Below are 25,586 nucleotides of genomic sequence, written 5' to 3'. Positions count from 1 at the left end.
TATGTTAGAAAATAGTTTCACATTTCATTCATATGCTGCAGTTTCGCGAGCATGAGATCGAAAAGTAGTAGTACGAGATTTTATATATAATTATATAAATATAAATATTCTTCCCTAATTTGTGTGATGTCCCGTTTCCTCTCCTTCCTTGTTCTAACAAACAATCTTGTCATGACTAATTCTGGAATTATTCCTACCTTTGTCAAAACTTTTTCGCCGGTTAACTTCACTAACCCCTGCAAGAATCACCGGTTTAGTTATCCCTGATTATTCTGCGGTTAGGTGTTATGTCTGTACAAACCATTTTTCTGCGCTACTTCCACAATAGAACTTAAGTGGCTGCTAGACAGGGACTGTACAACTGGTCCTTACTAGTGTAGCGATCTGGCCTAAAATTTTCTGACAAAATTTCATTTTCCTGGATACACCAAGAAGATAAAATGTAATCTTTCTAACCTATTATTCCTGTTAGTCGCTTATTTCCACTCTGGTAGTCTGAATCTATGGATTTCCCTAGTACTTATAACCAACGCTGATCATTCGCAAACCCAATTAACAACATAATCAGACAGTGATTGACGTTCACTCATTCGGCTTTATTCCGCTCAACTTGTATAGCCCAGTCCCCTTTTGCCTGCAGGAAAGTTTATTTCTAGATGCAACAAGGATTCCCCTGACACAGACATCACATACACTATGCACGTATTCAAAAATCAATTTATGATTATTATTATGATTATTATTATTATCGTTATTATTATTATTATTTTTTACTATGGGACCAAACTGCTGATGTCATTGGTCCCTAGGATTACAAACTACTTAATGCTAACTTACACTAACGACAACACATACACCCACACCCGTAGGCGGATTCGAACCTCTGACGGGGGGGGGTGGGGGGGGGGGGTGGGGGGGGGGGGGGGGGGGGGGGGGGGGGGGGGGGGGGGGGGAGGGGGGGGAGCGTGGGGGGGGGGGCCCGCACAAACTGTAACAAATTGCCTTAGACCGTACGGCTACCCCGCACAGCTTATGATTCATTTCAGAAATCAACTTACAGAGTCAAAACCAACAGGGAATGCGCATCAAAATCATATGAGTAATTGACAGACCAATGTGCGCTGGATGCTAGGTGCTTTGTGAAACAAGGTTTCTTCTTCTCAAGAATATAAGAATATGAATTTGACCCCCCCCCCCCCCCCTCACAGATTTGGGCTTGCTGCGCATGCGTGAATCTGGCAGCTTGGGCGTGGCAGTAAATTTTTCCGGTTGCATCTAGCTGCTTGCTGCGACTGCTACATAGGAAACAGCCATATTTCTGTAGCCAGAAACGGGAGTAAGGTACTACTCACACGTCACTCAACTGCGCATGCGCATGAGCCCGCTCGTAACTGCTAAACCAGAATCTAATGTAAACAGTTGTGATGTCACGCTCATTGGAGCCAATTTGTTGTTATGAAGCATTGCAATAGCCTTCCTAAAGCCTTTGACAACATTTTGCTGTTGGCAAATGCTTGTATGAGCACTGTGTTTTGTTGTTGTATATGGCACATTTCCTTTGCAATTTATGTTTTATTTTCGTTTTTTTTTTTTCCCCTTGTTCCATTTTATTGTTACAGTATTATTCTGCAGTAGCGGGATACAGCAATATTCTTTGTTAGAGTATTGATTCTTACCAGTCAAAATTACTAAAAATTAACTCAAAACTAAAACAACAAAAAATTCCCAGAATTCTAAAAAATTCCTGGTTTTTTTCCCAGTTTTCTCCTGGATGAAAAACTTCCCGGGTTTCTCCCAGATCTCCCGGTTGTCCCGGGGTCGCATACACCCTGCTTAGAACATTTACTTGCTACAGAAACTGACAATAAACTGCTGCTGTAAGGGGAGAAAGTTCTTTTGCTTAATCTATATATAATTTTACATATATCCTATAAGCTCCAATTACATTACCTGTATTGACAAAATTTAGTTTATTTTCTATTACACAATTATTTCTCTCTGTACCTATCACATCAGTACTCATATAATGACAGACAGGAGGAACTGTAGTATGATCTTCCCAGTGAAACAATTCTGGAAGATGGTATCAAAAATTTTGTCCTTGTCTGTGCTGTCATCCATTTTGATACTAGTTAGCTGATAGACGAATTTAAAATGTTTACTGACTTATGCAAGGCCAAAATTCTTAGGAATTCTTGTCAGATTAGGGACAGGACTGTTTACCTGCTAATTCCTGCTAATTCATTGAAATCTTCTATTTTTGTTCTCCTCATACTCACTTTGGATTTGTTCAGCTGTTGTTTGACAAGAAGACTTTGGCTCTGTTTGAATTTGTGATGACCCTCCCTCTGCTTCTGTAGCAACATTTTAACATGACTACTGAACCAGGATAGGTATCTCTTATCCCTCACAATCTTGCTGAAGTGTACTGTACAATACCGTTGAGTTTTATTCATTGATATTCCATACCTCCACTGCTTGAGATGAATGTTTGATGCTGACTACTCAGGTAATCTGTCATCCTTTTTTGTTGCATTTGCTCAGCAGCAAAATTTTCCTGCCTTTCTTCAAATTTCTTTTAATGCATATAGTTATTGATGCTATAATAGCCATATGGTCATCAATTCAATTCTCTATGTTTAGTGAATCACAAAGTTTGTGATCCCTTGGCAATCAGATCTCAGAAATTACTCTTAAGGGTCAGTTCTCTAACTGTTCAAGATAATTTCTGTATAAGACACTTAGTACAATATCACTTAAGTCCCTGTTTCTACCACTTGTTCATATCACGAGCCTTTAAGCTACAAGTCAGTATTTGCCACAGCATGAGCAGAAAATTTATTTGTGATATACCCCAATTTTTTCCTAAAATGTTGTCATTGTGGCTTCTGAGGAACATGGTCTATAAAAGTATCATATTAACATAACAATGTACATTTTCACAGCAACAGACTTGAATGACTGCTTCACGGAGTTCTTTCCATATCAGGTATGTATTCAACCACAGCTTTCACCAATTTTTTCTGATGTCACAGTCAGGAGTTATCCGTAGGCAATGTAGTACTTCATTTATTTGTTCTTATGACTGCCATAGTAGCTACACTGCTCAGTCAATAAGAATGCTGCACAGAACATGCACCTAACTACTGGGATTCTGGATTCTGTCATCAGAGATGCCACTGGGATCAGAATGTGTAACAATTACTTTAACCAGGACACTGGATATACCTCAGTGGTGCATGGAAATGGGTGCTTGATGCTGAAATACAACAGTAAAATCTGCCGAGTCATCCACCATCTAAAGAAATCACAATCACTACCAATGCTTTTCCATCACAGACATCTGACACAACCTCAGGTAGTATAAGGAAGCTCTGTGACTTTGTGAGATCTTCGTGACATAATTCAGTCAAATAAATCAAGTACTGCACAGCCTATGGGTAACTTCTAATGATGATGATGTAGAAGCTTGAGACTAAATACGTATCTTATACAGCAACTCTCCAATAACATCTCTAGATACTGTGTGTGATAATTACTACTGATAAATTAGATTAATCGTGTGGTATTATCAGGAACGCTCCTGACATTTGTTAACAGTGCAATTACTTTTTTGTGCTTAGAATGCACCTGACCTATTAAGTGTGCCATTCAGTTCTTTTTGGCACATTATAACAGTGGTGTCATCATTGATAACATTTGGACTGGAATCAACTACAGGTAACAGATATATACTGCCTACACCTGGAATAGTTTGGGAACAAACATAATTCTAATACTAACAGATCTCCAAGACAATGAAGAAAAAGTGTTCTGCAATCACTATTTTACCACAGGTGCCACAATGAAAAAGATTACATTCTTTATCATTTATCTTCAACCTGAAACACAGTGAATACTTGGACATCACAATGTTACAGCACTATTATATACTACAGCCTTCCTAAACTGGTGTGTGAAAGAAAGGCATCATCTAGGATTAGATCTTTCCACTGACTCTGATCATTTAACAACAGCCAAAGTAGCTTCTAATGTTGAGCTCAGGATCACACAGTATATACCACATTGTTTATTACACACCGATAAGGGTTGAGTCCCTAAAGAAAATATTTGTGATCTATGAAGATGAAAATGATTAATTTTGAACACAAAAATGAAACACGGCTTAAGGCTGCTACATCAAAGGCTCTCAATTTGTGACACGACTTTCACCTCCACTGTTAAATAAATACACAGCACCTACTAAGAAGGAAAAGAGGGGGAGGGGGGGGGTGTTTAAATACATATTATCAAGTAAACAATATATGCAACAATTACAGAATATTTCAATTTGGAAATCTGCAGGAAATACTTCACAATTAAGACATAATTATTTGATAAATTAAAAAAGGAGGAGGGGGACTAAGCTAAAACATACAACATGGGAAATTACATCACTTCATTCCTGCTAGTAGTATATATTTACAAATGTCTGCTTGTGTCTGTGTATGTGCGGATGGATGTGCGTGTGTGTGCGCGAGTGTATACCTGTCTTTTTTTCCCCCTAAGGTAAGTCTTTCCACTCCCGGGATCGGAATGACTCCTTACCCTCTCCCTTAAAACCCACATCCTTTCGTCTTTCCCTCTCCTTCCCTCTTTCCTGATGAAGCAACCGTTGGTTGCGAAAGCTTGAATTTTGTGTGTATGTTTGTGTTTGTTTGTGTGTCTATCAACCTGTCAGCGCTTTCGTTTGGTAAGTCACATCATCTTGTATGAAATTTCTAATAACTAATTACATCAAACTTACTGTGTAAATGTATATACAAATATACTTACTTCTTTTGACTTTGATATCTTGCATCCATTTATTAAGTTTTCTGGGTACTGGAAAGCTGTGCCCACACGCTTGCGAAACTGTGGAGGAGACTCGCCTGGTTCTAATGGTATCTCAGGAGGAAGAACTCCTGTTAGTTCAGCTTCTTTAATACACAGCTCCTTCAATTCTTGAGTGCAGTCCTGCAGTTTCAGCTCTATTGAATTCTTGCGTGATTCTAAAGAGGCCATTAACTCTCTGTGGCTACTTTGCTGTGCATCCAGACTTTCACCATCTACACAGCCAAGGTCAAACATAATAGTGTAATTCTATACTTAATCTAAATGTCTAAATTATTAAATGGTGCATAATAAAAAATTAACTTTTTTAAAAATTTTACTGTAAATAAATATCTCCAGTTCCCAGCCATGACACTCAATGCCACAGATTACAAGATGAACATGTGTCACTACAATACAAAATGAAAACAGACAAGCACTTAACTGCAGCTAATTGATGGGTGGCACAGATTGATATGTGTAATAGATCAAAACATTTCACTAGCTTTTCTGCAGTTGTGGAAAACCACCCCGTGTGTGTGTGTGTGTGTGTGTGTGTGTGTGTGTGTGTGTTAGTAGTAGTAGTAGTAGTAGTAGTAGTAGCAGCAGCAGCAGCAGCAGGAGCAGGAGAAGGAGAAGGAGTAGTAGTAGTAGTAGTAGTAGTAGAAAATGGACAATAAATTGTTTGAAAGCTAGAACAATGTTCTAAGTAGTTACGGGCATTTATGTTCCATCCATCATCCAGGTAGAGGAAAGTGGCTCTTTCCCCTCATTACAAGTGAATCAGAAGATAACTTACAGAAGTCAATCCACAAACAGGAAATAACAAAAAAGGTAATTTTGAAATATTTATGCATAAAATTAAGATACAAATATCCACTGGTAAACAACTGACAACAGCAAAAATATTCATAGGAGACAAACTTGTGGAACACGTCAATGTTTTTAAATGCCTTGGTTGTAGTTTAAACTTTAAACAGCTCCAGTGAGACTGACACCACAATTAAATCCTATTCTAGTTCACATGGCACAATTAAAAGAACCTAAGTTGCAAAACCAATGTTTAATCAATGATGAGATTTTATAGAACCACATCAGTACCTCTAACTCCTGTACAGAGCATAGAGCCGGACGCAACAAAATTGAAAAATCCAGGCAGCAGAAATTAGGCTTCAACAGTCAGTCATAGGATACTGACCTGATAAACTGCTCAGTATCCAAGTAGTCAACAAAAAAATGTAGAGCTGGAATTCTAAATGCAATATTAAAAATGAGTTATTGCCATGTAAATGAGCTGTGTGTCAATTCCACTTCCCCTCTAAAAGTGCTATGTCATCTTTCTGCTGCAACTAGTTGAAATGGCTACACGTGGCTCTTGGTGTATGTCCATGCTGTTTGGAAGCTGTAGCACTATGTGCCTGTCACCTAATGTGTGAAGTTATGCACATTTCTCATTTCCACTCAACATGTCTACAATGGACATAGATTGAGTAGCTACTAGTAACATGATTTTTCAATCTTAATGGAAAATTATGAGTCTTAGGAAACAACAACACAATTCAAGAATTAGTGGTGAAAGTTATCATAACTGCAGAAATGTTGATAAGCAAGAAAAGAAATTACCATCATCTGCAGTAACACATCATTAAGTTTTATTAAGTAATCTTTTGAGGTAACTAATCTTGAAATGTAGACTGTCACACAGTCATCTGAAATAGTATGTGGGGAGCAATAAATATATTTCCTGTTACGCCATTTAGAGAAAACAAAGAGAATGTGCACGTCAGTGAGAAAAATCGCCCAACTATACTGTAACTAAACTGCTCTAAAGCCGTATTTTGCACCAACTGCATATCTGAAAATGTGTTTTAGCTTAGATTCAAGTGCAGAAGGCAATGAAAGAATAAGTCTTCTGAAACTATAAAAATACTGTGTCAACTAAAGTAATTGTCAAGTAATGTACAATCACAGTGTTTTTTACTTTCAGGTTATATGTAGCTGCCAATATCAATGCAAGGACATCACTTTTAATATTATGAAGGCTCTCTTTCATGCATTTCACAAGCAAGATATGAACAGTCATGGTAGCTACTTACTTGGCTCATTGCAAGTATTGCCATTTGCAAGACATTGAGATGCCTCATATACTGAGCCTACCGAGAGTCAAAGTTAATGTTTGATAAGCTTCATTGTTCCAGATGAAAATGAGAATCATTTAAGGCTATGCAAGAAGACTTCTATGGACATTTTTGGAATTACTCCAAAGCTAACTGAAACCCTGGTGAAGAGGAAAAAAGAAGGAAAACACAGAAGCAGTATTTGAGTTGCGATTTAAATACGGAAAGGCTTGGAAGGCATTTCTGATCAAATACCCTAAATGGTAAGGTGACATATAAGTTTTATTGCAGGTTTTTCCACAATGGCTTTCCTCAACTTTCCTTTCAGAAATCTCATGTAGACACTTGCAAAGGCTGTGACTGCTACAATATAGCCATGAAAAATAGAGACACAGCTGAAGCTGCTTCAGCAAAATTAAAATTGGAACTACACCATCGAAAAGCTGAAGCAGCTTTCAATGCCATGAAAAGTGACAGTATTGCCTCAACATTACTTGACAGCAATATATGCAATATAATTGTGGACATACAGAAAGTGTTTCAGCTACCTAAACTCACACATCTAAATATGTATTACTCTTGACAACAACAATTTATACAATTTCAATGACGAAGGAAAAGATAGATTGCTTCTTATCGTAAATAAGGCACGTTAAGTTGCAGTAAGGCACAATTAAAAGACACTTATATAAAACTTTCCACCACAGCCTTCATCAGCAAAAGAGAAACACACACCATTCACACACATAAGCAAGCACACCTCGTGCACATGTTAACAGCCAACTCTGGCAGCTCAAACCAGAATGTTGTTCGTACAATTTCGGCATTCATGTTTGCAATACTGGAGATGGGATAATGTGTGTTTGGCATGATGGAGAGTCCTCTCGAGGTGGAAACTAGACGGAATCTTACGTGCTTCAAGTTGTTGTTGACCCTGACAGTCCTTTAACACAAAAAAGAACTGTGTGTTTGGTGTGATGATTGTTGTAGGAAAATTTTAAAAAAATGCACAATCTTATTCCTCTACATGTTTCTGGTCAGTGCAGGACTGTTTAAAAGGATCAATCACAAATTTTTAGTGGTTGGGCACAGTTTCTCTTCTTCCGACAAAGATTTTGCACTGGTTGAGAAGTGCTGGGGCAAAATAACAAAGTGTCAAGTTCCAGCTGAAGTTGTCCGAGTGCATGGCCAATGCGGCCTTTTACAACTGTAAAAATGATGGGAAAGTTTATTGACTTTATAAAGTACCTGCAAAAGTTACTGACACCAACAAGTTGAAGATATCAGAATTAGTGTGGCTACGAGTAGATAGTGACAATCCTGGTGTCGTGAAATACAAGAAAGACTTCAATAAAATGGAAATGTGGTCACACTATAATGTTTTGAAGAAAGATTGTAGATTATTTGACATACTGTCCACTGAGTTAAGTTGGTTGGTTGGATTAAAAAAGGGGGAAAGGAACCAAATTACGAGGTCATCAGTCCCTTGTTCTGAATAAAACAATGACACAAGTGTGAGAATAAGATAAACAAGACTGACAACTCAAAATGGAATGAAAGGAAAAATCACAACAATGATGAAGGGCAACAAACATGTAAATGGACAAAAGAGGACAAGAAAACCACAGGAACGCAAGAAACAGGATGAAGAGATTAAAACAGCAAAGCAGATTACCATGACTGGCAGACCACGAGAATAAAAAAGGAGATGCCTGCAACACATTAAAACCTCCACCCTAGAAGCACTAGGGTGTTGCCAGATAAAATTAGCGGCAACGAGTCTGCTAACTCAAGATTTTGTCGTTGGGCAGTAAAAGTGGGACAGTGCACCAGAATATGGGCCACTGTCAACCAGGCACCGCATCGACACTCAGGCAGGTCTTTACGGTGCAGGAGGTAACCGTGGGTCGCCCAAGCGTGGCCAATGCGGAGCCGGCAGAGGACAACTAATTCCCTGCAAGAGGCCCACATGGAAGTCTTCCACAGATTCGTAGTCTCCATAATGCCACGCAGTTTGTTGTGTGTACTGTTATGCCATTCCGTCTCCCAAAGCCGAAAAACCCTACGGTGTAAGTCAGAACGCAGGTCAGGTTCAGAGATGCCCGTCACCAGAAGTGGTTTCCGCATAGCCTGTTTGGCCAGCCTGTCACCAAGTTCATTGCCTGGGATGCCGACGTGTCCTGGGGTCCAGACAAACACCGCTGAACGACAGGACCGGTCCAGGGCAAAGATGGACTCCTGGATGGACGCTACCAAAGGATGGCAAGGGTAGCACTGATCAATAGCTTGTAGGCTGCTCAAGGAATTAATGCACAGAAGAAATGATTCCCTGGGACATGAACGGATATACTGAAGTGCACGAGAGATGGCCACCAGCTCTGCAGTGAAAACACTGCAGCCATCGGGTAAGGAATGCTGTTCAAAATGGTCTCTTGATGTAGGCGAAGCCAACATGACCCTTGGCCATAGAGCTGTCAGTGTAAACCACTTCAGAGCCCCTGAATACATCAAGAATCAAGAGGAAGTGGCAGCAGAGAGTGCAGGAGTAACTGAGTCCTTAGTGTCATGCGAAAGGTCCAGAAAAATCTGCAGCCTAGGTGTACACCATGGAGGTGTATGCAGATGGACCTGGATGGGAGGTGGTAAAAGGAAGGACTCCAGTTCAGACAGAAGGGATCGCATGCGAACCGCAATCGTTAGCCCTAACCTGGGCCGCCAATGTGGTAGATGAACTGCCACAGGTGGAAAATGGAGACAGTAATTTTGATGCTCAGGAGAACTACGAATGTGTGTAATTTAACTGGTGAGCAGTTGTGCACATCAGATCTGCAATGGAGGGCCTCCAGCCTCCACCAGGACGCTGGTCACCGGACTCGTCGTAAAAGGTCCTATCGCTAGGCAAACGCCAGCAGCTTACAAACAACATTGGTGAGGCTGATGGGCCGATAGCTATCCAAATCAAGCGGGTTTTTACTGGGTTTGAGCACCGGGATGATGGTGCTCTCCCCCCATTGTGATGGAAAGACACCATCACACCAGATCCGGTTGAAGATGACGAGGAAATGGCACTTGTAGTCAGACGAGAGATGTTTAATCATCTGACTGTGGATCCGATCTGGCCCAGCAGCTGTGTTGGGACAATGTGCAGGTGCGCTGAGGAGCTCCCACTCTGTAAATGGGGCATTATAGGGTTCACTGTGGCGCGTAGTGAACGAGAGGACTTTCCTCTCCATCTGCCGTTTGAGGGTGCAAAAGGCTAGAGGGGTAGTTCTCCAACACAGAGGCTCAAGCTTGGCAATCGCATTTTCACGGTATATGGCACACCATTGATGGTAACGCCAGGGACACCTGTTGGGGTCTGGTACCCAAAAAGACATCTGTTGCTCCCGAAGTAGGTGGTGCACGAGCAACGGGGAGAGAAGTGCCCCCCACCATCAAGGGGGCAGGTGTATCTCCCGGTTCTGAGAGTCGACAGAAATTCGAGGAACTGACGGAGTGACAACTGTTCTTGTAGCAGCGGCATATGAGGAGGTTATAGAAACAGGATGTAGGTGCTCAAATTTGCTCTTAGGTCAGTCAGTCCAGGGTCTTATATTCCACGATTTTCCTCTTTTTCTGTAAAATCCTGCAGTCTCACGAGCAACGTGAATGGTGCTCCCTGCAGTCGACACAGATGAGAGGTGGGGCACACGGAGTATCGGGATGCGACGGACGTCCACAATCTCGACAGGTGGGGCCGGAAGTACAGCGGGAAGACATACGGCCGAACTTCCGACGCATAAGTGCTGCATCGGGGAAGGAATATATTGCTTGACGTCATAGCGGTAGACCACCACCTCGACCTTCTCACGCAATGTGTCATCCTCGAAGGTTGAGATGAAGGCACCGGTGGCAACCCGGTTATCCCTCGGGCCCCAATGGACGCGCCGGACAAGACGAACACCTCGCTGCTCTAAATTGGCATCCAGTTCGTCACCAGACTGCAAAAGAAGGTCCCTGTGGAATATAATACCTCAGACAATATTTAAGCTCTTACGAGACGTGACGGTAACAGAAACATTCCCCAACTTGCCACAAGCGAGTAATGCCCGTGACTGGGCAGAGGATGCCGTTTTTATCAAAACTGACCCAGAGCGCATTTTGGACAAGCCCTCCACCTCCCCAAACTTGTTCTCCAAATGCCCCACAAAAAACTGAGGCTTCACGAACACGAAAGGTTCTCCAACTCTCGTACATACGAGGTACCGGGGCGAATAAGCTTCACTACCATCTTTAGCCTGACATTCCTCCCACGGTGGAGCCAGGGAGGGGAACAACTTGTGGTCATATTTCTTAGCACTGTAGTTAGACTTTGCCCACTTAGAGACTACTGGCAGCGGACCACCAGCAAGAGATGACATACTGTGCTTCCTGGCGTGTCATTCACCCTGATGCCACTCACTGCGACCTGGGGCCCTCCCCACAGGTGCCACCCAGCCGCAGCAACGACCACTCGGCAGGACAGCCACTGCCGGAAGTCCCGACGACCCGGGGTGACGGGCATCTACTCCTCGGCATACGTGGGGAGTTGACGGTGCAGGCACCGGCAGAGTGGTCCCCGTGTAGTCAGGGGGCTACAACCGACAGGGTACATTTTGTAGGGATCACATTGTGTTCGTGCGGGAGTGATCTAGACGGTTGTAAAACAATAAACTGGTAGCCGAGATAGCAGGAATTATTTTTATTCCACGATTACCGGTTTCGGCAAAACTAAGGCCGCCGTCATCGGATCTTATAACCACTGTTTGCCTCGATGCTGTAACCTGTACGTGTCTTAAGATCTGATGACGGCGGCTTTAGTTTCACCGAAACCGGTAATCGTGGATTAAAAAGAATTCCTGCAATCTCGGATACCGGTTTACTGTTTTACAACAGGTTACACGACGGCCCCACTGTAACGGGCTGGCTACCGTGCCGGATATGACGTGCATGGAAAACGCACCCGGGAAGGTGTCCTCGCCCAAGAGATGGAGAACGGGTGGGACTGCAATGCGCCGACGAGAAAGTGGGCCGAAGATCTCTATGCACGGTGCACCGTGTAAAGCACCCTTTCCCAATTGGCTCGCTCTTCAGGAAAATTTTGAAAAATGGAGGTCAAACCCTACAGGGGACCATCACATAAAGGCCGAAATGTGTGAGACTGCTTTCAGTCGCCTCTTACGACAGGCAGGAATACCTCGGGCCTATTCTAACCCCCGGACCCGCAGGAGTCACTGAGTTAAGATTTGCTGAATGATGAGCAAGAAATCATAGCTTTAAAAGAACTTGCTTTCAATGACTGACTATCTTGAAGGAAACAAACAGTTTTATCTTGTGTGCAAAATAAGTGTCACTTTTTATTTTACGGATTTATTGTTTCACTGTTTTCAGTATCACAAAATATTGTAATGCGTGTTATCTCTTAGCATTTGATAATGCAACTGAATTGTTCTAAACATCTCCTTACACTTTTTTCCAGGTTACAAGTATTTAGCACATAACTACAGTATCTGCATTATGGCACATTGCCCTTTTCAGTTTTTGAGGACAATTTTCCAAAACGTTATTTCCATTGACTGTAAGAAAACATCTCTATAAATATTATAGAGTAATTTGAAATGTAACTCAATACAAAATTTTGATAAAATATATCGATCTTGTTCTCTGGTATTTATTATGTTTTTTACTATAACTAAAATCCAGTTTCATGGCACTTACCTATTTTAGAATTTCCATTCTACAAATATTTATTTCTGAGGAGCATGATGGAGAGCACAAATAGATTAACTTTCATAGCACTGTACAATATGCTTTAGACCAGTACATGCCCAGCATAATTGTGATGGATGGGGAATAGGTTTAATAATGATGTTAAAAAGTTGCTACAGAAGCAAAGAAAGTTTAATCAAAGAATTAAGTGATGTCAAAATCTAGTTGACAAACAAAAGTTGAACAAGCCCAAAATGAGCATAAGCAGGGCAATGAGGGAAGAGTTCAATGAACTTTAAAGTAAAGTTCTGTCAACCAATGTGATAAAAACACCTAAGAAGTACTGGTCTTACATAAGTTTATTTGTAGATCAAAATCACGTATTCAGTTGATCAGTGACCATACTGGCATCAAAGCAGAAGATGACAGAGAGAAAATTGAAATACCGAATTTACTCTTCCAAAATGGTTTCTTTGCAGAAGATTGTGATAGGGTTCCTCCTTCCAATCATCGTACAAATGCTGAAACGACAGATTACGGAATAGAAAAGCAATTAAAATAGCTCAACAGAAGCAAAAAATCTAGTCAATATGACATACTTCTGTGATTCTAGAGAGATTACGAGAAAAAACTTGCTTCCCTTCTAACAGCAGTATACCACAAATCACTGGAGCAATGAGGGATAACAAATAATTGGAAAAAAAAGCACACATTATTCCTATTTATACACAGAGGGTGGCTGTAATTAAAATTTCAGTACTCGAGACAGTGTATACGGAAAACTCTTTACAGTATAGGCACCCAACTTTATAGGGTTAATGTACAGACTGTGTGCTGCAGGATTTGTGTTGTTAGTGTCACGACTTGCCATTTGCTTGAGAGATAACTCTGACATTGGCCAATTGTTCCAAACTATGTGGCCACCAAGATTATCAGATTTGAACTTGTGTTGGGTACTAAAAAGTGTTGGAGGTTGAAGATGAGCTTAGTGAGGAAGGTAACCAGCATCCCAGCAGCAGTAGAGCAATCTCTAGTGCAGTTGTGGGCCGTCATGGATGCAGGTGGTCATCACATTGAGGAATGTTTGTAACCTGAAATGTAGACATGGTACGCAATTAACAAACATTACCCTCTTATGAGGAAATTAAAATGTGTTTCTTTCAGTAGTTTATTCATTATTCCTCTTCTGCGTGTCTTTACATAGGTTTGCATGAAGTTTCATTGTACTATATTCATTTGTTTTTCATGGGACAGTTTAATTGTAATCACCTCGTATTACTAAATTAAAGTCTCCTGCTGTATTTTTCTGTCTGTATGTGAAGGCTAAGCTCAGGGACTGATGTAGGGATACTGATACGGTTTTCACTAATGGATAGACTGATTCGTGAGGGAGGTTTGTGCAGATAATTTGTTACCATTATGCCAGACAAGTCACTGGCCACAGATACTTCGTGTCACCTGTGCAAAGCTGGGGCAAATCACTAGTTTTCAATAGTGATCATCTGACAGATGCACATAGTACAAGTCTATATCACTATCTGGTGTAGAAATATGGAACATTTTTTTACGTCCATACATAATGACATTTTTCGAGAAGGGAAAGTTTTATAAAAGTCTACACGGATTCCGTTAATAGAGATTTTGCATAACACACCTAGCTCTGTTCAGTTATGAAATATATAGAACACTGCCGAGAAATACACCGAGATCGGTGCCGTATTCCTCGACTTCCGAAAAGCGATTGATACGGATTAACACTGTTGTTTAGTAACAGAGAATGGACCTGATCTGTGACTGGACTCAGGAGTTCCTAGCAGATAAACTCGACACACTGCTCTTAAAATGATGAAACTGACAAATATAAAGGTAATTTTAGTTGTATCCCTAGCAAGTGTTATAGTGCCTGTAACTTTCCTGTTTACAATATATACTTAAATGATCTAGTGGATAATGCAGGAAACTTTATGAGACTGTTCCCAGACGATGCTGTTATCTATAGGAAGGCTGCGACACTAGAAGACTGTAATGAAATGCGAGACGATTTGCGGAGGATTAATGATTGGTGCAGTGACTGCCAATTAAGCTTTAATGTGAATAAATGTAATGTCTCGCATATTAAAAGGTGAAGAAATCCACTACTGTTCGATTGCACTACTGGCGACAAACCACTGGAAACAGTAACTACCGTAAAATACGTAGGAGTAACTGTCTTGAATGACCTAAAATGGAAAGAACACATAAAATGAATTACAGGAAAAAATGATGTCATGTTGAGATTAATTGGAAGAATAGTTAATACACAAAAGAAGTGGCTTGCAAAACACTTACAAAACTGATAATTGAGTACTACTCATCATCCTGAGCACCTTACCAGATTGGATTAATAGTAGGGATGGAGAAGATCCAATAGAGAGCAGTACATTGTCATACGATCATTTAGTAAGCGTGTGAGTGTTACGGAGGTGCTCAACAAACTCCCGCGGCAATGCTACAACAGAGAGGCTTACTGTTGGAATTCCGCAAGCGTACATTTCAAGAGGAGTTGGGTGTTATGTTACTTCTCCCCACATGCGTGTCGTAAAATGAGAAAAACTGGAGAAACTGGAGTTGATAAGGGGGTTTATCAACCATCATTCTTCCCATGTACCATTCGCAAATTGAACAGGGAAATGAGGAAATGATAGTGGTAAGCTACCAGAATTGATCACATCTGAAATGAAGATACAAAATCCACATAGGGTATAAAGAGTACATGGAAGAAATTGCAGTAAATCTGATAAAATAGTTGAATCATAATGAATTGTAGTACTGGAAGACCACAGAAAAGACGGAAAGCCCAATTCTGCAATTCTTTAAGATGGAACAGACTTAACAAGACTGATAACTGATGCTGATGACTAAATTAAGTTACATGTTTGAATTTTCTGTTATTAAAAAGAAGATAACCACCATAAATCTCCATTCGTCACTTCATTTTTGAAATGCTTTACGAAGGAGTAAATCTGTAACATTAAATATATGGGTAAGTGATTCACATCACATTCTTAATGAGGCCATGCTGATTTAAATTTGTACCTGGAAGAGACAACAAAACTATACAACATCACAGGATTACTAGTATAAAAACTGTTGGGCTTGATGCTGAGTCAGTCTGGCAAAGAGGAGCCTTTCAGTGCACTTAACATGGAGCCCAGGAAATTTATACCAACATATTTTTCCCCCTGACAAAGCACAAACCAAATAGACTGAGATACACTGTAGGCAATTTCTCTATTCAATTCAATATTTGATTGGTGACTCCATAGAGTGCTGCGTCCACAACGACCATATATTTAAAATTAGAAGGAAGGTCAGTGTTGGTCGTAATATTGATGGTTTATTGAAAGCAAAATCGATTTTTATTGTTTTATTGTGATCGTTTCTTAGCTTTTTACTGATAATAACTTGACACCTGTGCTTATGAGTTTAATTTGTACACCACAGCACTGAAGATGATCACTATGTGATTGAAAATTGATTTTGCTGTCAATAAACCATCAATATTACGGTCAACACTGACCTTCCTTCTAAATTCAATATTTACTATAAAACTTCTCTTTTGTTGGATAAGGAACAATAACTTTACATTCCTCACATTTTTAAAAGAACACTGAACTGTACAATCTCTATGATATAGTAAATTTTCATTTTCAATTAGATTTTCATATTAACCCTGTGTACTAATGCCAAATTATTTTACTTCCTTTGTGTGCCTCTTTGATCAGTCCTTAACTCAAACACATAATTACTTTGCTTCAGTAAAAAAGGTAGATTTTATTTTCAATCTCACTACTCAGAAGCTCACATGTTTATTTCTTCAGATTTTCCAGATATTTGATCAAATTTATCCCCTCCTCCCAAATCCTCCCAATACTGACTTTCACTACCTGCTGTACCAGCTCTACTATATCTGCAAACAAAATTCCAGGACCCAAAGAAATTTATTTTTAACCATGTAAGATTTTCTTATCGCACTGACAATAGTGGGTCTGAAATAACAGCACTACAACAAGCCTCTCTCTTACACTGTGTATTCGTGACTGCACGTATTTTGTTTCAGATCCAAGAAGACTATAGAATTGCTATTAAAGAAATATCTGCAGTTGTTTACTTTTTCTTCATATAGCTTCAATAGCTGTGCCAAAAGTAGGAGAAGTTGAGAAGTAATTACATTCATATTATCTGAAGTTCATTCTTGATGGTTTTGTGCAATTACAGTATAAAAAAATACACTACAGCCCTACTGCACCAATTATTCCATCCTCAAATCCTAAATCTTGCAGGAAAAAGCACAAAATAAAATATATTCAAAAGGACGAGAAATGACTGAAGGATGACAAGCTTGCCAACCTGTAAACTTGGCCAAATCATAATCTGATATTCACAATAAATCACCACACACCTGTGCAATGTGTACTAACAGCATTAGACAGTCAGTATATACAGGGTGTTTCAAAAATGACCGGTATATTTGAAACGGCAATAAAAACTAAACGAGCAGCGATAGAAATACACCGTTTGTTGTAATATGCTTGGGACAACAGTACATTTTCAGGCGGACAAACTTTCGAAATTACAGTAGTTACAATTTTCAACAACAGATGGCGCTGCAAGTGATGTGAAAGATATAGAAGACAACGCAGTCTGTGGGTGCGCCATTCTGTACGTCGTCTTTCTGCTGTAAGCGTGTGCTGTTCACAACGTGCAAGTGTGCTGTAGACAACATGGTTTATTCCTTAGAACAGAGGATTTTTCTGGTGTTGGAATTCCACTGCCTAGAACACAGTGTTGCTGCAACAAGACGAAGTTTTCAACGGAGGTTTAATGTAACCAAAGGACCGAAAAGTGATACAATAAAGGATCTGTTTGAAAAATTTCAACGGACTGGGAACGTGACGGATGAACGTGCTGGAAAGGTAGGGCGACCGCGTACGGCAACCACAGAGGGCAACGCGCAGCTAGTGCAGCAGGTGATCCAACAGCGGCCTCGGGTTTCCGTTCGCCGTGTTGCAGCTGCGGTCCAAATGACGCCAACGTCCACGTATCGTCTCATGCGCCAGAGTTTACACCTCTATCCATACAAAATTCAAACACGGCAACCCCTCAGCGCCGCTACCATTGCTGCACGAGACACATTCGCTAACGATATAGTGCACAGGATTGATGACGGCGATATGCATGTGGGCAGCATTTGGTTTACTGACGAAGCTTATTTTTACCTGGACAGCTTCGTCAATAAACAGAACTGGCGCATATGGGGAACCGGAAAACCCCATGTTGCAGTCCCATCGTCCCTGCATCCTCAAAAAGTACTGGTCTGGGCCGCCATTTCTTCCAAGGGAATCATTGGCCCATTTTTCAGATCCGAAACAATTACTGCATCACGTTATCTGGACATTCTTCGTGAATTTGTGGCGGTACAAACTGCCTTAGACGACACTGCGAACACGTCGTGGTTTATGCAAGATGGTGCCCAGCCACATCGCACGGCCGACGTCTTTAATTTCCTGAATGAATATTTCGATGATCGCGTGATTGCTTTGGGCTATCCGAAACATACAGGAGGCGGCGTGGATTGGCCTCCCTATTCGCCAGACATGAACCCCTGTGACTTCTTTCTGTGGGGACACTTGAAAGACCAGGTGTACCGCCAGAATCCAGAAACAATTGAACAGCTGAAGCAGTATATCTCATCTGCATGTGAAGCCATTCCGCCAGACACGTTGTCAAAGGTTTCGGGTAATTTCATTCAGAGACTACGCCATATTATTGCTACGCATGGTGGATATGTGGAAAATATCGTACTATAGTGTTTCCCAGACCGCAGCGCCATCTGTTGTTGAAAATTGTAACTACTGTAATTTCGAAAGTTTGTCTGCCTGAAAATGTACTGTTGTCCCAAGCATATTGCAACAAACGATGTATTTCTATCGCTGCTCGTTTAGTTTTTATTGCCGTTTCAAATATACCGGTCATTTTTGAAACACCCTGTATTTAGCATATGGAAGTAGTCTGGAAAGCAAGAAGACTTTATTAGGGTTGAGCAAAGGACCACATGTAAGAGCCCAAAGAGATGATATGTCTCAACCTCTTAAGCAGAACACTCCATAATAATATTTATTGCAATAATACACTAAAATTTGGTTTTGGTATCAAAGAGATGAGTAATATTAATCTCTCTTCAACAACAAAGTCATATAAGTTAGACAAAAATTGGAAATGAAAACAGCCATGCCCTTTCCAAAGGAACCATCTCAGTATTTGCCTTACACAATTTAGAAAAACTGTTAAAAAACCAAATCTAGAGGGCTAAATGAGAGTTTGAATCCTCTTCCTCCTACATGGGATCGAGTTCTTTAACCAATGAGCCACTAGCTTTGTGAGTATCAAGGATGATCTCCCTCCACATGGGTTGTATGTGACTTGTAGGCACGGTTCCCATAGAGACAATACGATATGCAATTTGACAAGTTGCAGTAACGGTCATGCGACACAGTGTTTATCTGTGCAACATTTGTGTTTCTGCTGGATCGATACGAACAGATGACAAGTAACAAGACAGCACGAATGCATCTGTGGCAGCACCCATTATAATTTCTTACAAAGTGTGACAAAGGATACTGTTCCCACATTCGTGACAATAAAGGGATTGATTCCTTTGCATCACAGGAATTACACCACATTATAGCCTTGGACAATTATGTTATTGGAACTAGTGATATGTCAATAAAAATAGAACATACAACAAACCATGTTTAGAAAGCACTGCTTTAAAATGGATTGCTAGACAGTGTGAGGACACGGCCAATTAGTTTGTTTTATTATGTTTCAGAAATATTTACAGATACAATTACCAAAAGTAATAAGCAAGGTGGAACAATGAAATTAAAAAAAATTGTACATGTAAATGGAAATTCATATGCGAAATCGTATTCTACTTTCTGTAAGACCTCAGATTCTGGTGCCCTACCAAGGAATTTTTACCAGCCTCACTTAAAAAATAATCAGTTACAGCAAATCTGTTTCTTATTGTTAATTCATTTCTTCTTCTTTCATCCAAGTTTGAGGCGGATTCAAATAATTTCACAGTAAATGTGTCTTCGAGCACCAGAACACAATATGCTTTAATTACATCAATAGTAAAATCCAATTTCACAGTCTTTGCTCTCTGGAGCAAACGCCATTTTTTGAACAATATGTGAACAAAATCACTTGCTGATTTTTTGTGAATGAAACTCTTAGTGCAGACAAGAAAAAAATACAGACAAGGTATAGCTAAATCTGCCACTTGATCTATGTATGTCTATCTAGTTTTAAAATGAAAATAACTCTTATGTAATGTAATCTTAAAACGTGACTGTAACTGACTTCTTAAAGCACGTACAAAAGAGAAATTTTAAGTTATAACTCTGCATAGCACGCAGCCATAGTGTCTAGTGAAGCCCGTCATCAGCCACATCGTAAACACTGAACAGTATTTATCCAGGACTCGCAAGAGATATGGCTCTTCTTCCAGTCTTAAAAACAATTTTAATATGTCAACTACATTTTGTACGCAGCAATTTACAACCTAAAATAGTTCAAAGGTCCCATGGAACTTACATGGGAAAATACTGGAAGAAACCTATACCAAATACCACGACTACACGCAAATGCTAAAGGAAATGAAGGCATTCAACCTGTGCAGTTTCCATATCTTTTTCTCACAATTAAGGGGGACCTGGACGCCATGAGCATATTACAAATAATAATAATAATAATAATAATAATAATAATAATAATAATAATAATAAAGCCCGTGGAGGCCCGGGAAAAGAATAGGTCTCCGGTATGTTCTGCCAGTCGTAAAAGGCAACGAAAAGAACAAACCACTAATAGGGCTAACCCTCCTTTTAGTGTGATTAGTTGGTTCAGGACAGAACTAAAGAAGCCTCGGACAAGCGCCGTCATGGTCGGGGACGACGTTTGAACCCTATGCCCGCCCACAATGGTAACGACACTGCTAGCCAACTGGAAAATGATTTAAATCCAAATAGAGGTGTTTTGCAGGATATGCTTCCTGCAACCACCCTAGAAGGAAAACAAAGACAGAGGATGAGATGGTCAGATGAAGTTAATCGACACCTCATGTTCTGTTATTACCAAGCAACAAACCTAGGAACCAACACAACTGGATACAGATCACAAGTATACACAACATTTATTATCAGATACCCAGAATTAAAATTTTTAACAGAACAACGACTAGCTGATCAGATCCATGTAATAATCAAAAATAACAGGATATCCCAGTCAGAATTAGAAAACATCAAACAACAAGTACAACAAATACTGAAACAAAATAATGTGCAATCAGAAGAAGAAGAAAATCAGTAATGGACTCAAACATCCCAAAGCAAACAAACAAAGAACAACACGCATCAATTAAACAATCAGAGGAAAACGAAATCTTAAGACAGCCACCAGAACAAGCACAAATAGAACTCGAAGTAACACACATGTTAGATATAGAAGAAAAATTTCAGCTGACATATATAGAATACAAAGACACAAATACAGACATTAGACCATTCTTGCATAGACCGCCAAATAACCCACAAGTCGAGACAACAATAAAAACTATCAACACAATCATACACAACAAAATAACTGAAAAAACAACTATGGAAGAGTTACAACTACTGGTTTATATAGGAGCACTCACTACACTAAATATACACACTAGGCAGAGATCAGAACCAACCAACACACAGAAGAAACCCACAAAACCAGCATGGCAACACAGGCTACAGATCAGAATAGAAAAGCTGAGAAAAGACATCAGACAGCTAACACAATTTATAAGAAATGAAATGTCAGAAAAAAAAACGAAAAAGGTTAGGTAAAATCTCACAACAAGAAGCGATAGAGCAATTAGATGAAAAGAAGCAGAAATTACAAGCATTGGCCAAACGACTTAGAAGATACAAAAAAAGTGAAAATAGAAGGAAACAAAACCAAATATTCAACACAAACCAAAAGAAATTTTACTACACAATAGATAACACACACGTTAAAATAGACAATCCACCAAACATAACAGACATGGAACACTTCTGGAGCAACATATGGTCAAACCCAGTACAACATAACAGGCATGCACGGTGGATACAAGCAGAAACAGATACGTACAAGATGATACCACAAATGCCTGAAGTGATAATTTTGCAACATGAAGTCACTCAAGCAATTAATTCTACTCACAATTGGAATGCCCCTGGAAAAGATAAAATAGCAAATTTCTGGCTAAAGAAGTTCACCTCAACACATTCACATCTAACTAAATTATTTAACAGTTACATTGCAGACCCATACATATCCCCTGATACATTTACACATGGAATAACTTATCTGAAACCTAAATATCAAGCAGACACAGCAAACCCAGCTAAATATCGCCCCATAACATGCCTGTCAACAATATAAAAAAATTTAATTTCAGTCATTACACAGAAATTAATGACACATACAACACAGAACAAAATTATAAATGAAGAACAAAAAGGCTGTTGCAAAGGAGCACGTGGATGTAAAGAGCAACTGATAATAGATGCAGAGGTGACATATCAAGCTAAAACCAAACAAAGGTCGCTACACTACGCATACATTGATTACAAAAAAGCTTTTGATAGTGTACCCCACTCATGGTTACTACAAATATTGGAAATATACAAAGTAGATCCTAAATTGATACAGTTCCTAAACATAGTAATGAAAAATTGGAAAACCACACTTAATATCCAAAAAAATTCAAATAATATCACATCACAGCCAATACAGATTAAGCATGGAATATACCAAGGAGACTCATTAAGTCCTTTCTGGTTCTGCCTTGCTCTGAACCCACTATCCAACATGCTAAATAATACAAATTATGGATAAAATATTACTGGAACATACCCGCACAAAATCACACATTTGCTATACATGGATGATCTAAAACTACTGGCAGCAACAAATCAACAACTCAACCAATTACTAAAGATAATAGAAGTATTCAGCAATGATATAAATATGGCTTTTGGAACAGACAAATGTAAGAAAAATAGCATAGTCAAGGGAAAACACACTAAAAAGGAAGATTACATATTGGATAGCCACAGCAACTGCATAGAAGCGATGGAAAAAACAGATGCCTATAAATATCTAGGATACAGACAAAAAATAGGAATAGATAATACAAATATTAAAGAAGAACTAAAAGAAAAATATAGACAAAGACTAACAAAAATACTGAAAACAGAATTGACAGCAAGAAACAAGACAAAAGCTATAAATACTTATGCTATACCAATATTGGCCTACTCATTTGGAGTAGTGAAATGGAGTAACACAGACCTAGAAGCACTCAATACACTTACATGATCACAATGCCACAAATATAGAATACATCACATACATTCAGCAACTGAAAGATTCACATTAAGCAGAAAGGAAGGAGGAAGGGGATTTATCGACATAAAAAACCTACATTATGGACAGGCAGACAATTTAAGAAAATTCTTTCTAGAACGAGCAGAAACTAGCAAAATACACAAAACAATCACTCATATAAATACATCGGCTACACCACTGCAATTTCATAACCACTTCTACAACCCTTTAGATCACATAACATCAACAGATATGAAGAAAGTAAATTGGAAAAAGAAAACACTACATGGCAAGCACCCGTATCATCTAACACAGCCACATATCGATCAAGACGCATCCAACACATGGCTAAGAAAAGGCAATATATACAGTGAAACAGAAGTATTCATGACTGCAATACAGGATCAAACAATAAACATCAGATATTACAGCAAGCATATTATTAAAGATCCCAATACCACAACAGATAAATGCAGACTTTGCAAACAACAAATAGAAACAGTAGATCACATCACACGTGGGTGTACAATACTAGCAAATACAGAATACCCCAGAAGACATGACATTGTAGCAAAAATAATACATCAACAGCTTGCCTTATAACATAAACTTATAAAACAACATGTTCCCACATACAAGTATGCACCACAAAATGTACTGGAGAATGATGAATACAAATTATACTGGAACAGAACCATTATAACAGATAAAACAACACCACATAACAAACCTGACATCATACTCCCCATTAAAAAGAAGAAATTAACACAACTAATCGAAATATCCATACCCAATAAAACAAATATACAAAAGAAAACAGGAGAAAAAATTGAAAAATACATCCAACTAGCTGAGGAAGTGAAGGACACGTGGCATCAGGATAAAGTTGACATTATATCAATTATACTATCAGCTACAGGAGTCATACCACACAATATTCACCAGTACATCAATGCAATACAGCTACATCCAAACTTATATATACAACTACAGAAATCCGTAATTATTGATACATGTTCAATTACCCGAAAGTTCCTAAATGCAATATAACATATACCGTACAGTTAAAAGGAAGTGACGCTTGATCAAGGTGCGCGTCACTTTCCATTTTTAACCAGAGATAACATCTGAGACAGGAAAGAGAAATAATAATAATAATTTTTAAAAAAATGGAAATTTGGGTTTATTTAATAAAATTCTGTGATTGTTTCCGATTCTAAAAATATATATTTCATGTATATTACATCATCATTTTCGTGTTTAAATGCCTTTCTAAAGCAGATGCAGTGTGTATTTTTTAAATGCCTAGCTGTCATACTACTGTCAAACACAAAACATTGTTATTTAGTTTTGCTGCCAATACTTCCATAGTAACTCATTTTAAGAACAAACTGACTGTACTGGGAGTAATTTGTCTTTCTGATAATATAAGTTGTTTACTTCGGTTTATTTAGGTTTTTTGCAGGTGTTTGTGTGGTAAACTTGTTGTTGTGACCATTTCAGGTGAACTTAAATGATTTTTCATCACAAAATGACACAAACTAAGATGCTTAATTGCAGTTGTAAATTTTAAGTTAATCAATACAAATGTGTTGTTGGGTATTGTAACAAAAATGAAGAAATCATTATGCTGCAGTGAAGTGAGGTTATGCCTCAAAGTTTGTCAGGCAGTGCTTCAAAACACAAGTTGAAACATTTTACAGAAAGTGAAAAAGACATTGGCATTGTAAAAATTGAGAATAATGGTAATATTTTAATTAGTAAGTGCAAGATTTCAAAATTACTTTTGTCTGTTGCTAAATGTAAATACTGTAATAGCGAAAAATCCTTTATATTTAGTGAGGACATAAGTAACAGAAGAGGCCTATCTAGAAAAAATGTAATGGAATGCCAAGTATGTAACATTATGAAAAGACAATGATATCTGTACTGTGCTCAAAGTATTGTGAAGTGAATATTCGCCTCACTTATTCTGTGAGGTGTATTAAGAAGTGAAGAAAAGCAGCCCAGATATTCTGTGCTCTGGGTGGATTTATTACCACCACTTGTCAAATTTGAGAGGTATTATAATCAGTTGCATAGTGCCCTAATTGAAATCAGTGAAGCATCTATACAGAGAAAATTCCTCTATGGAATGGAAGGAGTGGCCAACAAGAAACTTTCTCAGTTTGTTATCAAATTTTACTTTGCTGTTTGTCAGACATTTTATATCACTGGGTAAGTGATCAAAAATTTTTGGAGCAGCATTGTGCACCCCTTTTTGTGCTAAAAACAACCTTAACGTGGTGTACTGAATGTCATTTTTCCTTCTGGTATTGTAATTATGTACCTCATTGTGCCTTAGAACTGTAGTGTATTATTTAGAACAAACTTCATGAGAGAATAAATATACTGTGAAACAGTACTGTAAATATTTGTCAATCTATTGATATTGTTGGT

General features: G+C 39.0%; 1 protein-coding gene across 4 annotated transcripts in view; it reads right to left on the bottom strand.

Annotated features, from left to right (window-relative positions):
• Window positions 1-25,586, bottom strand: part of LOC124721499 — a 176,436-nt gene that overhangs the window by 116,266 nt on the left and 34,584 nt on the right. For 2 of the 4 annotated variants that reach the window (XR_007006341.1, XM_047246509.1), the window contains exon 1: window positions 4,816-5,109. Coding sequence is in view for 3 of the 4 variants with exons in the window: in XM_047246509.1 (XP_047102465.1) it covers window positions 4,816-5,109 (294 nt within the window). In the remaining variant the exon portion in view is untranslated. Of the gene's footprint in view, window positions 1-4,815; window positions 5,110-25,586 lie in introns of those variants that run through there. The other 2 variants (XM_047246511.1, XM_047246510.1) reach the window with 1 other exon arrangement.

The sequence above is a fragment of the Schistocerca piceifrons genome, chromosome X (genome assembly GCF_021461385.2).
Source record: "Schistocerca piceifrons isolate TAMUIC-IGC-003096 chromosome X, iqSchPice1.1, whole genome shotgun sequence".
Lineage (NCBI taxonomy): Eukaryota > Metazoa > Arthropoda > Insecta > Orthoptera > Acrididae > Schistocerca > Schistocerca piceifrons.
The sequence above is the reverse complement of the archived record's forward strand: the minus strand, read 5'-3'. Positions and strand labels throughout refer to the sequence as shown.